The sequence below is a fragment of the Taudactylus pleione genome, unplaced genomic scaffold (assembly GCF_031769625.1).
Source record: "Taudactylus pleione unplaced genomic scaffold, aTauple2 ptg000800l, whole genome shotgun sequence".
Lineage (NCBI taxonomy): Eukaryota > Metazoa > Chordata > Amphibia > Anura > Myobatrachidae > Taudactylus > Taudactylus pleione.
The window spans coordinates 328,043-342,473 of NW_028285202.1; the positions used below are offsets into that span (position 1 = coordinate 328,043).

Genomic DNA, 14,431 nt, shown 5'->3' on the forward strand with positions numbered 1-14,431 from the left:
GTAGGAGATAAGGACGGCCTGGCTGCGGTAATGTAGGAGATGATAATTCCAGGCTGCGGTTACGTAGAAGTTGAGGGCGGCCGGGCTGCAGTAATGTAAGAGATAAGGGCGGCCGGGCTGCGGTAATGTAGGAAATGAGGACGGCTGGTCTGCGGTAATGTAGGAGATGAGGACGGCCGGGCTGCGGTAATGTAGGAGATGATAATTCCAGGCTGCGGTTACGTAGAAGTTGAGGGCGGCCGGGCTGCAGTAATGTAGGAGATAAGGGCGGCCGGGCTGCGGTAATGTAGGAGATGAGGACGGCCGGGCTGCGGTAATGTAGGAAATGAGGACGGCCGGGCTGCGGTAATGTAGGAAATGAGGACGGCCGGGCTGCGGTAATGTAGGAGATGAGGACGGCCGGGCTGCGGTAATGTAGGAGATGAGGACGGCCGGGCTGCGGTAATGTAGGAGATGAGGACGGCCGGGCTGCGGTAATGTAGGAGATGATAATTCCAGGCTGCGGTTACGTAGAAGTTGAGGGCGGCCGGGCTGCAGTAATGTAGGAGATGAGGACGGCCGGGCTGCGGTAATGTAGGAGATGAGGACGGCCGGGCTGCGGTAATGTAGGAGATGATAATTCCAGGCTGCGGTTACGTAGAAGTTGAGGGCGGCCGGGCTGCAGTAATGTAGGAGATGAGGACGGCCGGGCTGCGGTAATGTAGGAGATGAGGACGGCCGGGCTGCGGTAATGTAGGAGATGATAATTCCAGGCTGCGGTTACGTAGAAGTTGAGGGCGGCCGGGCTGCAGTAATGTAGGAGATAAGGGCGGCCGGGCTGCAGTAATGTAGGAGATAAGAACGGCCTGGCTGCGGTAATGTAGGAGATGATAATTCCAGGCTGCGGTTACGTAGAAGTTGAGGGCGGCCGGGCTGCAGTAATGTAAGAGATAAGGGCGGCCGGGCTGCGGTAATGTAGGAAATGAGGACGGCTGGTCTGCGGTAATGTAGGAGATGAGGACGGCCGGGCTGCGGTAATGTAGGAGATGATAATTCCAGGCTGCGGTTACGTAGAAGTTGAGGGCGGCCGGGCTGCAGTAATGTAGGAGATAAGGGCGGCCGGGCTGCGGTAATGTAGGAGATGAGGACGGCCGGGCTGCGGTAATGTAGGAATGAGGACGGCCGGGCTGCGGTAATGTAGGAAATGAGGACGGCCGGGCTGCGGTAATGTAGGAGATGAGGACGGCCGGGCTGCGGTAATGTAGGAGATGAGGACGGCCGGGCTGCGGTAATGTAGGAGATGAGGACGGCCGGGCTGCGGTAATGTAGGAGATGATAATTCCAGGCTGCGGTTACGTAGAAGTTGAGGGCGGCCGGGCTGCAGTAATGTAGGAGATGAGGACGGCCGGGCTGCGGTAATGTAGGAGATGAGGACGGCCGGGCTGCGGTAATGTAGGAGATGATAATTCCAGGCTGCGGTTACGTAGAAGTTGAGGGCGGCCGGGCTGCAGTAATGTAGGAGATGAGGACGGCCGGGCTGCGGTAATGTAGGAGATGAGGACGGCCGGGCTGCGGTAATGTAGGAGATGATAATTCCAGGCTGCGGTTACGTAGAAGTTGAGGGCGGCCGGGCTGCAGTAATGTAGGAGATAAGGACGGCCGGGCTGCAGTAATGTAGGAGATAAGGACGGCCTGGCTGCGGTAATGTAGGAGATGATAATTCCAGGCTGCGGTTACGTAGAAGTTGAGGGCGGCCGGGCTGCAGTAATGTAAGAGATAAGGGCGGCCGGGCTGCGGTAATGTAGGAAATGAGGACGGCCGGTCTGCGGTAATGTAGGAGATGAGGACGGCCGGTCTGCGGTAATGTAGGAGATGAGGACGGCCGGGCTGCGGTAATGTAGAAGTTGAGGACGGCCGGGCTGCGGTAATGTAGGAGATGAGGAAGGCCGGGCTGCGGTAATGTAGGAGATGAGGACGGCCGGGCTGCGGTAATGTAGGAGATGAGGACGGCCGGGCTGCGGTAATGTAGGAGATGAGGACGGCCGGGCTGCGGTAATGTAGGAGATGAGGACGGCCGGGCTGCGGTAATGTAGGAGATGAGGGCGGCCGGGCTGCGGTAATGTAGGAGATGAGGGCGGCCGGGCTGCGGTAATGTAGGAGATGAGGACGGCCGGGCTGCGGTAATGTAGGAGATGAGGACGGCCGGGCTGCGGTAATGTAGGAGATGAGGACGGCCGGGCTGCGGTAATGTAGGAGATGAGGACGGCCGGGCTGCGGTAATGTAGGAGATGAGGACGGCCGGGCTGCGGTAATGTAGGAGATGAGGACGGCCGGGCTGCGGTAATGTAGGAGATGAGGACGGCCGGGCTGCGGTAATGTAGGAGATGAGGACGGCCGGGCTGCGGTAATGTAGGAGATGAGGACGGCCGGGCTGCGGTAATGTAGGAGATGAGGACGGCCGGGCTGCGGTAATGTAGGAGATGAGGGCGGCCGGGCTGCGGTAATGTAGGAGATGAGGACGGCCGGGCTGCGGTAATGTAGGAGATGAGGGCGGCCGGGCTGCGGTAATGTAGGAGATGAGGGCGGCCGGGCTGCGGTAATGTAGGAGATGAGGGCGGCCGGGCTGCGGTAATGTAGGAGATGAGGACGGCCGGGCTGCGGTAATGTAGGAGATGAGGGCGGCCGGGCTGCGGTAATGTAGGAGATGAGGGCGGCCGGGCTGCGGTAATGTAGGAGATGAGGGCGGCCGGGCTGTGCGGTAATGTAGGAGATGAGGGCGGCCGGGCTGCGGTAATGTAGGAGATGAGGGCGGCCGGGCTGCGGTAATGTAGGAGATGAGGACGGCCGGGCTGCGGTAATGTAGGAGATGAGGACGGCCGGGCTGCGGTAATGTAGGAGATGAGGACGGCCGGGCTGCGGTAATGTAGGAGATGAGGGCGGCCGGGCTGCGGTAATGTAGGAGATGAGGGCGGCCGGGCTGCGGTAATGTAGGAGATGAGGGCGGCCGGGCTGTGCGGTAATGTAGGAGATGAGGGCGGCCGGGCTGCGGTAATGTAGGAGATGAGGGCGGCCGGGCTGCGGTAATGTAGGAGATGAGGACGGCCGGGCTGCGGTAATGTAGGAGATGAGGGCGGCCGGGCTGTGCGGTAATGTAGGAGATGAGGGCGGCCGGGCTGCGGTAATGTAGGAGATGAGGGCGGCCGGGCTGCGTTAATGTAAGAGATGAGGACGGCCGGGCTGCGGTAATGTAGGTGATGAGGACGGCCGGGCTGTGCGGTAATGTAGGAGATGAGGGCGGCCGGGCTGCGGTAATGTAGGAGATGAGGGCGGCCGGGCTGCAGTAATGTAGATGAGGGCGGCCGGGCTGCGGTAATGTAGGAGATGAGGACGGCCGGGCTGCGGTAATGTAGGAGATGAGGATGGCCGGGCTGCGGTAATGTAGGAGATGAGGACGGCCGGGCTGCGGTAATGTAGGAGATGAGGGCGGCCGGGCTGCGGTAATGTAGGAGATGAGGACGGCCGGGCTGCGGTAATGTAAGAGATGAGGACGGCCGGGCTGGGCGGTAATGTAGGTGATGAGGACGGCCGGGCTCTCTCTCTATGGCAATATCTCTATATAGCTCTAAGTTGCGTACACACTGGGCAATATTACTGAGCGATTGCACGATTACGACATCGTAATTGCGCAATCGCTCAGTAATCGTGCACTATAATGACAGAAACGAACAGCGATGCGCGCTCCCACTGGTCATTTCCAACATTGTCCATCGCCTGAACATGTAGCACAATCTGTCGGCAACGACAGATTGGCCATGTTCAATGATGAGGGAGGGAGCCTGCACTCACTAAACGACTGATCGTTCAGTGTAGGCACTACAGGGGATCAGGAACGACTGAACGATTACTATGTCGTAATCGTGCAGTCTTTCCTAATCGCCCAGTGTATGTTCGCTCCTTTACTATATCTATCTATATATAATGTACCTTTCCAATATAGGATATGTAGGAGTTAGTGCAGATCAGGCTCCATGTTGCCCCCTCAGCAGCTCTTCCTGTAGATACAGACATCCCCCATCATCCTCCTCTCCCAAATTACGGTTGTTGCTAGCACCTCGTTCTAAACCACCTATCCCTCAGGTTATTTTCCCCCTCTATGCCCACTTGGATGGTAGGGAATGACGCTGGGCACTGGCTGATGACGTCAGGGTCCTCTCCGAAAAGGGGATTTAAACATTACCCAACCCTCACATCACCCCCTGCACCCATCTTCCTGTATCACAGCCGCGTTTCTATGGCTACTGCACCACGTGACCGGCACTTCCTGTATTCCAAGCCTCGTTACTGCGTCTGATCCCTATCACGTGACGGGCACTTCCTGTATGCCAAGCCTCGTCCCCAGCTGCGGTCTCTCTGATCTCTGACTCTCATCCCCCCGGTGATCGCTGCCAGTGACCGGGCTCCTCTGCTGCAGTAAGTTCTGTCCTTCATCTGTCTGTCCCCTGTCTGACAGCTACTGGGAGAGAGGGGGGTGACTGGTACTGAGAGAGGAGGCTGGGAGAGAGGGTATGACTGGTACTGGGAGAGAGGGGGATGACTAGTACTGAGAGAGGAGAGGGTGACTGGTACTAGGAGGGGGGATGTGACTGGTATTGTGGGAGAGGAGAGGGTGACTGGTACTGAGAGAGGGAGGATGATTGGTACTGAGAGAGGGGGGTGACTGGTACTGGGAGAGGGGGGGTGACTGGTACTGGGAGAGGGAGAGTGACTGGTACTGGGAGAGGGAGAGTGACTGGTACTGGGAGAGGGAGAGTGACTGGTACTGGGAGAGTGACTGGTACTGGGAGAGGGAGAGTGACTGGTACTGGGAGAGTGACTGGTACTGGGAGAGGGATAGTGACTGGTACTGGGAGAGGGAGAGTGACTGGTACTGTGAGAGCGGGGTGACTGGTACTGTGAGAGCGGGGAGATTTGTACTGGGAGAGAGGAGGGACTGGTATTGTGGGTGAAGGGGTTTACTGGTACTTGGTGAGAGGGGGTGACTGGTACTGATATTATGAGGAAGTTATAGCTGATTCAGGTAGGTAGAGTTCGTACCAAAGTTATGGACGAGCATTCAGAGGGGTCTGTATATAAAAGATGGCATTACCTTATCCCCAGCATATTAGCTGGACAAAGCCAGATCTTGCCTTTCCCCCATATTTAGGAAGTGAATAGTTTCTCCTGTTGGATTCCTGCAGCCCCCATAGTTAGCAGTGTGGCCTATGCATTGCTGATGGCATTCTGGTGACCAAACTGATATCCGTGTTTCTGAAACAGAAAATAAAATGGAGATCACATAATCCAGTTTGCACATTTGTAAAAGATTTCAAGAGGGACAAATTACACCAAATATATAACATAGAGAAGGGGCACCAAGCTCTGGTATACAGTATATCTCCCATATAACATGAATGAGAGAGAACAGAATTGGTATGTAAATTAGAGAATGCAGTATATTTTCACAGAAATCCTCCTGGTCAAGGGAATGCACACCTTTACACGGTGAGATATGGACCCATCAAGGTTTCTTTAATCTTTCCTTGACATCCACACTCTCCTTTTATACTTTTGAATGGTGAGACAATGATCTCATGTAATCCTCATCATTTATGTGAGAGATCCTTCAAAAGAATCACAAATAACAGCCTCTCATAGCGTAAAACAGTCAAAATTTATTGGACGTAACTCTAAAATATTTAGGTGCTATTTAAGAAACAATATAGATTATTATTTAGACACCCAGCAGCTCTTAATCAGGGGATATTCAACCCCTAAACCAGTGGTTCCCAAACTGTGACCTGTGGCACCCAGGACACTTGCAGGGGTGGATGGTGGTCCAGCACCAAATCAAATAATTTATGGCCAATGTAATGTAAATATGTGGATAAACAGAAGTGCAAACCTGTCCCCCACCACATAACTGTACCTAAGGATGACAGGTCAGCACAATTTACTTCACTTTCGTACTTCACTACATTTTTTGGTTAATTTCTCAATAACAAACTTAGGGGTCTATTTACTAAGCTGTGTTAGGAGATAAAGTGAACGGTGATATGGTACCAGCCAATCAGCTCCTAACTGCCATGTCACAGGCTGTGTTTGAAAAATGTTAGGAGCTGATTGGCTGGTACCTCATCACCATTCACTTTGTCTCCTAACACAGCTTAGTAAATAGACCCCTTAAACTTAGGGGTGCCCTGAAAACAATTCTGATACTCTAGGGCGCTGTGACTCAAAAAAGTTTGGGAACCACTGCCCTAAACATAAAGTAGACACAAAATAGGGAAAAAGCGCTTAGAAAATGGTCTATTTAATATACAATTAGACACAATATAATATACATCGGCCGGTATAGCGAAAAAAAAAACAAGAAGGTAAAAAAGTATAGTAGCACTATTAGCAAAATGAATCCCATTTATATAAGCACATGTAGAATCAGATAATTCAGCTTAATCTTTTTAGAAGGCAAGAATATATAGCAATATCGCAATTGCTTCAGAATCACAGTCCATGTACTTAGCGCTGTGCATCGGTACAACTCAAGCAGAGGTTAAATATCTGTCATATGTGTTAATAGCACACATTAATGTTACGGTCAGTTGTATTTGCTAACCTGAAGTAATATAGCCGTTTGGGGGGGGGGGACTTAGGGTTAGGCACCCAGGGAGGTTAGGTTTAGGCTAGGGGAATTAGAGTTAGGCACCCCTGGGGGGAGGTTAGGGTTAGGCACCCCCCCAGGGGACTTGGGTTTAGGCGACGGGGAAGGGGGGGTTAGATTTAGGCACTTGGGGGGAGGTTAGAGTTAGGCACCCCTAAGGGAGGGTTAGGGGGTAGAATTAGGTTAGTTTATACATACCTGAGGATGATCGGGATTTCCTCCTCTGCCGGGATGCCGCTGTTGGGATTAGAACCACCGGCGGTAAATCGTATGTATTCCGTTATAAGCATATGCAGCAATTATTCACCAGCAATCTCGCAAAAAGGCTTTAATCTGTCAAGTCAGTCCTTAATTGCACATAAACATTCCTGGCCAGGCAATGTACAGAGTTATGTATGGAAAGCCAGCAATCATATACCACTTCTCTTTCTTGAGGAAAAAGCATTGCATTAGTGAGCTGGATTCCTCTCCAGTGCTGATCGAGCAATCGGCTGCGTAATGTTCTGTGATCCCAGTACAATGTGTTCAGCGACATTCTATAGGCTTGTAAAATAAAGTTCAAACTCCAGCTGATATCCGGTAATCTTTATGCGCTTCCCCGCCTCTAAACCAGTATCGGCGGCTTCATCAGAAGATAGAATGGATCTATCAGTGACAGTCATAAAAAAAAAAACCCTCCAGGATTTCCTGCGTACCTAATAAAGCCTAGAGGTAGGCACTGATAAAAGCGTAAGGAGATGGATGTAAAACCCGAGTATATCACCTCCTGCGATTGAACAGCGATTATCTCCCCCAAGCTTCAGAAGGCAGTGGTCCTCCCCATACCAACGTGCTTCGGAAATAACTTCCTCCTTCAAGGATTGGCTCACCCGTGTATTGCCATGATCCGCTGCCAGTCTGTTTATCCTGGCGCAATGTGTATAGGCACCTGGCTCTCTGCACTTGTACCTACAGTCTGCATCCGTGACTGATTGTGACATCAGCAATGGCGATTGTATGTTGGGGAGCGGGTGCAGGTAGCCGCGCATGGACTAGCAGCAGATTCTAGCAATACCCCGGTGAGCCAGTCCAGCTCTGGTCTCAGAGGACTGAAACTCTTGGCCATGAGAGGACCATTGGTTTAACCTTAAGCAATAGAACATTGTGTAACGGTCACTAAGCAGCTTTATAAAACAGGTCAGGTAAACTTCTGTGAAATGCTGACCAGGAATGGAGAATTTATTGGACGCTCATTGTCCTCTATGATACTTATTATACTAATAATTATATGTATTCATAGACTACTGTGCAGTGTGGAAAGAGACCCTGTTTTTCTGGAAGTCACAGGATGGTGAAACCCGTCCTATATAAATCGCTGAGTCACTAAGGATGGACACGGACAGAAGCCACACGACTGAGCAAATATTACATCTCACCTTGGAGATCATCTACCTGCTGACTGGGGAGGTGAGAGGGCCTGGAGGTGTCACAGTGACATCACTTATATCTATAGTAATAATACAGGGACATGACTGGGGAGGTGAGGGGATCTGGGAGTGTAACAGTGACATCCCTTATATCTATAGTAATAATACAGGGACATGACTGGGGAGGTGAGGGGATCTGGGAGTGTCACAGTGACATCACTTATATCTATAGTAATAATACAGGGACATGACTGGGGAGGTGAGGGGATCTGGAGGTGTCACAGTGACATCCCTTATATCTATAGTAATAATACAGGGACATGACTGGGGAGGTGAGGGGATCTGGGAGTGTCACAGTGACATCACTTATATCTATAGTAATAATACAGGGACATGACTGGGGAGGTGAGGGGATCTGGAGGTGTCACAGTGACATCACTTATATCTATAGTAATAATACAGGGACATGACTGGGGAGGTGAGGGGATCTGGGACTGTCACAGTGACATCACTTACATCTATAGTAATAATACAGGGACATGACTGGGAGGTGAGGGGATCTGGGAGTGTCACAGTGACATCACTTATATCTATAGTAATAATACAGGGACATGACTGGGGAGGTGAGAGGGTCTGGGAGTGTCACAGTGACATCACTTATATCTATAGTAATAATACAGGGACATGACTGGGGAGGTGAGAGGATCTGGGAGTGTCACAGTGACATCACTTATATCTGTAGTAATAATACAGGGACATGACTAGGGAGGTGAGGGGATCTGGGAGTGTCACAGTGACATCACTTATATCTATAGTAATAATACAGGGACATGACTGGGGAGGTGAGGGGATCTGGGAGTGTCACAGTGACATCACTTATATCTATAGTAATAATACAGGGACATGACTGGGGAGGTGAGGGGATCTGGGAGTGTCACAGTGACATCACTTATATCTATAGTAATAATACAGGGACATGACTGGGGAGGTGAGGGGATCTGGGAGTGTCACAGTGACATCACTTATATCTATAGTAATAATACAGGGACATGACTGGGGAAGTGAGGGTATCTGGGAGTGTCACTGTATCACTTATATCTATAGTAATAATACAGGGACATGACTGGGGGAGGTGAGGGGATCTGGGAGTGTCACAGTGACATCACTTATATCTATAGTACTAATACAGGGACATGACTGGGGAGGTGAGGGGATCTGGGAGTGTCACTGTATCACTTATATCTATAGTAATAATACAGGGACATGACTGGGGAGGTGAGGGGGATCTGGGAGTGTCACAGTGACATCACTTATATCTATAGTAATAATACAGGGACATGACTGGGGAGGTGAGGAGATCTGGGAGTGTCAGTGACCACTTATATCTATAGTAATAATACAGGGACATGACTGGGGAGGTGAGAGGATCTGGGCGTGTCACAGTGACATCACTTATATCTATAGTAATAATACAGGGACATGACTGGGGAGGTGAGGGGATCTGGGCGTGTCACAGTAACATCACTTATATCTATAGTAATAATACAGGGACATGACTGGGGAGGTGAGGTGATCTGGGAGTGTCACAGTGACATCACTTATATCTATAGTAATAATACAGGGACATGACTGGGGAGGTGAGGGGGATCTGGGAGTGTCACAGTGACATCACTTATATCTATAGTAATAATACAGGGACATGACTGGGGAGGTGAGGGGATCTGGGAGTGTCACAGTGACATCACTTACATCTATAGTAATAATACAGGGACATGACTGGGAGGTGAGGGGATCTGGGAGTGTCACAGTGACATCACTTACATCTATAGTAATAATACAGGGACATGACTGGGGAGGTGAGGGGATCTGGGAGTGTCACAGTGACATCACTTATATCTATAGTAATAATACAGGGACATGACTGGGAGGTGAGGGGATCTGGGAGTGTCACAGTGACATCACTTATATCTATAGTAATAATACAGGGACATGACTGGGAGGTGAGGGGATCTGGGAGTGTCACAGTGACATCACTTATATCTATAGTAATAATACAGGGACATGACTGGGGAGGTGAGGGGATCTGGGAGTGTCACAGTGACATCACTTACATCTATAGTAATAATACAGGGACATGACTGGGAGGTGAGGGGATCTGGGAGTGTCACAGTGACATCACTTATATCTATAGTAATAATACAGGGACATGACTGGGAGGTGAGGGGATCTGGGAGTGTCACAGTGACATCACTTATATCTATAGTAATAATACAGGGACATGACTGGGGAGGTGAGGGGATCTGGGAGTGTCACAGTGACATCACTTACATCTATAGTAATAATACAGGGACATGACTGGGAGGTGAGGGGATCTGGGAGTGTCACAGTGACATCACTTACATCTATAGTAATAATACAGGGACATGACTGGGGAGGTGAGGGGATCTGGGAGTGTCACGGTGACATCACTTATATCTATAGTAATAATACAGGGAGATGACTGGGGAGGTGAGGGGATCTGGGAGTGTCACAGTGACATCACTTATATCTATAGTAATAATACAGGGACATGACTGGGGAGGTGAGGGGATCTGGGAGTGTCACAGTGACATCACTTATATCTATAGTAATAATACAGGGACATGACTGGGGAGGTGAGGGGATCTGGGAGTGTCACAGTGACATCACTTATATCTATAGTAATAATACAGGGACATGACTGGGGAGGTGAGGGGATCTGGGAGTGTCACAGTGACCACTTATATCTATAGTAATAATACAGGGACATGACTGGGGAGGTGAGGGGATCTGGGAGTGTCACAGTGACATCACTTATATCTATAGTAATAATACAGGGACATGACTGGGGAGGTGAGGGGATCTGGGAGTGTCACAGTGACATCACTTATATCTATAGTAATAATACAGGGACATGACTGGGGAGATGAGGGGATCTGGGAGTGTCACAGTGATATCACTTATATCTATAGTAATAATACAGGGACATGACTGGGGAGGTGAGGGGATCTGGGAGTGTCACAGTGACATCACTTATATCTATAGTAATAATACAGGGACATGACTGGGGAGATGAGGGGATCTGGGAGTGTCACAGTGACATCACTTATATCTATAGTAATAATACAGGGACATGACTGGGGAGGTGAGGGGATCTGGGAGTGTCACAGTGACATCACTTATATCTATAGTAATAATACAGGGACATGACTGGGGAGGTGAGGGGATCTGGGAGTGTCACAGTGACATCACTTATATCTATAGTAATAATACAGGGACATGACTGGGGAGGTGAGGGGATCTGGGAGTGTCACAGTGACATCACTTATATCTATAGTAATAATACAGGGACATGACTGGGGAGGTGAGGGGATCTGGGAGTGTCACAGTGACATCACTTATATCTATAGTAATAATACAGGGACATGACTGGGGAGGTGAGGGGATCTGGGAGTGTCACAGTGACATCACTTATATCTATAGTAATAATACAGGGACATGACTGGGGAGGTGAGGGGATCTGGGAGTGTCACAGTGACATCACTTATATCTATAGTAATAATACAGGGACATGACTGGGGAGGTGAGGGGATCTGGGAGTGTCACAGTGACATCACTTATATCTATAGTAATAATACAGGGACATGACTGGGGAGGTGAGGGGATCTGGGAGTGTCACAGTGACATCACTTATATCTATAGTAATAATACAGGGACATGACTGGGGAGGTGAGGGGATCTGGGAGTGTCACAGTGACATCACTTATATCTATAGTAATAATACAGGGACATGACTGGGGGAGGTGAGGGGATCTGGGAGTGTCACAGTGACATCACTTATATCTATAGTAATAATACAGGGACATAACTGGGGAGGTGAGGGGATCTGGGAGTGTCACACTGACATCACTTATATCTATAGTAATAATACAGGGACATGACTGGGGAGGTGAGAGGATCTGGTAGTGTCACAGTGACATCACATATCTATAGTAATAATACATGGACATGACTGGGGGAGGTGAGGGGATCTGGGAGTGTCACAGTGACATCACTTATATCTATAGTAATAATACAGGGACATGACTGGGGGAGGTGAGGGGATCTGGGAGTGTCACAGTGACATCACTTATATCTATAGTAATAATACAGGGACATGACTGGGGAGGTGAGGGGATCTGGGAGTGTCACAGTGACATCACTTATATCTATAGTAATAATACAGGGACATGACTGGGGGAGGTGAGGGGATGTGGGAGTGTCACAGTGACATCACTTATATCTATAGTAATAATACAGGGACATGACTGGGGAGGTGAGGGGATCTGGGAGTATCACAGTGACATCACTTATATCTATAGTAATAATACAGGGACATGACTGGGGAGGTGAGAGGATCTGGTAGTGTCACAGTGACATCACTTATATCTATAGTAATAATACAGGGACATGACTGGGGAGGTGAGGGGATCTGGGAGTGTCACACTGACATCACTTATATCTATAGTAATAATACAGGGACATGACTGGGGAGGTGAGGGGATCTGGGAGTGTCACAGTGACATCACTTATATCTATAGTAATAATACAGGGACATGACTGGGGAGGTGAGGGGATCTGGGAGTGTCACAGTGACATCACTTATATCTATAGTAATAATACAGGGACTGGTCAGATCAGTCCAGCTGTAGCCGAGCAGCAGGGAGACTCTCTCAGATACAGTATCAGTATGTATTTTTTATTCTATCATTAAAACGAAGATGACTGGTGAGGTACAACTTACTTTCCATTTTCCTATATATTTGAATTAATTACAAATGGAATAGGGATTGTAATTGTATAAAAGACCCTTATATTCTGCACAATTAGCTCCTAAAATATCAACTCCTTATGGAGAGTTTAGCTTTTTTTAATGTCTCCCCCCAATAAACAGGATTACTCAGTAGTGAAGAAAACATCAGGTAAGTGTGAGACACCCAGCAGCCGTCCCCATGTGTCAGGAGGACTGAGCAGGACCCAGAGCCCCATCACGGTGCCTCCACCTCACTCACTGATACATGAGAGACACAATGACCAGAAGATCCTGGAACTCACCAACAAGATCATTCAGCTGCTGACTGGAGAGGTGACTGCTGGGAATGGGACATTATACAGTAACACCAGGGGATGTGTCTGGGTGATGACCGGAGAGGTGACTGCTGGGAATGGGACATTATACAGTAACACCAGGGGATGTGTCTGGGTGATGACTGGAGAGGTGACTGCTGGGAATGGGACATTATACAGTAACACCAGGGGATGTGTCTGGGTGATGACTGGAGAGGTGACTGCTGGGAATGGGACATTATACAGTAACACCAGGGGATGTGTCTGGGTGATGACTGGAGCGGTGACTGCTGTGAATGGGACATTATACAGTAACACCAGGGGATGTGTCTGGGTGATGACTGGAGAGGTGACTACTGGGAATGGGACATTATACAGTAACACCGGGGGATGTGTCTGGGTGATGACTGGAGAGGTGACTGCTTGGAATGGGACATTATACAGTAACACCGGGGGATGTGTCTGGGTGATGACAGGAGAGGTGACTGCTGGGAATGAGACATTATACAGTAACACCAGGGGATGTGTCTGGGTGATGACTGGAGAGGTGACTGCTGGGAATGAGACATTATACAGTAACACCAGGGGATGTGTCTGGGTGATGACTGGAGAGGTGACTGCTGGGAATGGGACATTATACAGTAACACCAGGGGATGTGTCTGGGTGATGACTGGAGAGGTGACTGCTGGGAACGGGACATTATACAGTAACACCGGGGGATGTGTCTGGGTGATGACTGGATAGGTGACTGCTGGTAATGGGACATTATACAGTAACACCGGGGGAGGTGTCTGGGTGATGACTGGAGAGGTGACTGCTGGGAATGGGACATTATACAGTAACACCGGGGGATGTGTATGGGTGATGACTGGAGAGGTGACTGCTGGGATTGGGACATTATACAGTAACACCGGGGGATGTGTCTGGGTGATGACTGGAGAGGTGACTGCTGGGAATGGGACATTATACAGTAACACCAGGGGATGTATCTGGGTGATGACTGGAGAGGTGACTGCTGGGAATGGGACATTATACAGTAACACCAGGGGATGTGTCTGGGTGATGACTGTATCATTGTGTGTGTCAGGTTCCTATAAGGTGTCAGGATGTCACTGTCTGTGTCTCCATGCAGGAGGGGAATTATATAGAGGAACACGGGGGTCTGTACAAGGACGTGATGATTGAGAATCACCGGACCCTCACATCACTGGGTAAGAGGAGACT

General features: G+C 49.6%; 1 protein-coding gene across 1 annotated transcript in view; it reads left to right on the forward strand.

Annotated features, from left to right (window-relative positions):
• Positions 1-8,029: 8,029 nt before the first annotated feature.
• The window catches only part of LOC148474898 (gastrula zinc finger protein XlCGF48.2-like), a 53,423-nt gene continuing 47,021 nt past the window's right edge, over positions 8,030-14,431 (forward strand). Inside the window, exons 1-3 of the mRNA XM_088458007.1 lie at positions 8,030-8,122; positions 13,034-13,225; positions 14,295-14,418. Coding sequence (XP_088314133.1) covers positions 8,045-8,122; positions 13,034-13,225; positions 14,295-14,418 — 394 coding nt within the window. The 5' untranslated portion in view covers positions 8,030-8,044. The remainder of the gene's footprint in view (positions 8,123-13,033; positions 13,226-14,294; positions 14,419-14,431) is intronic.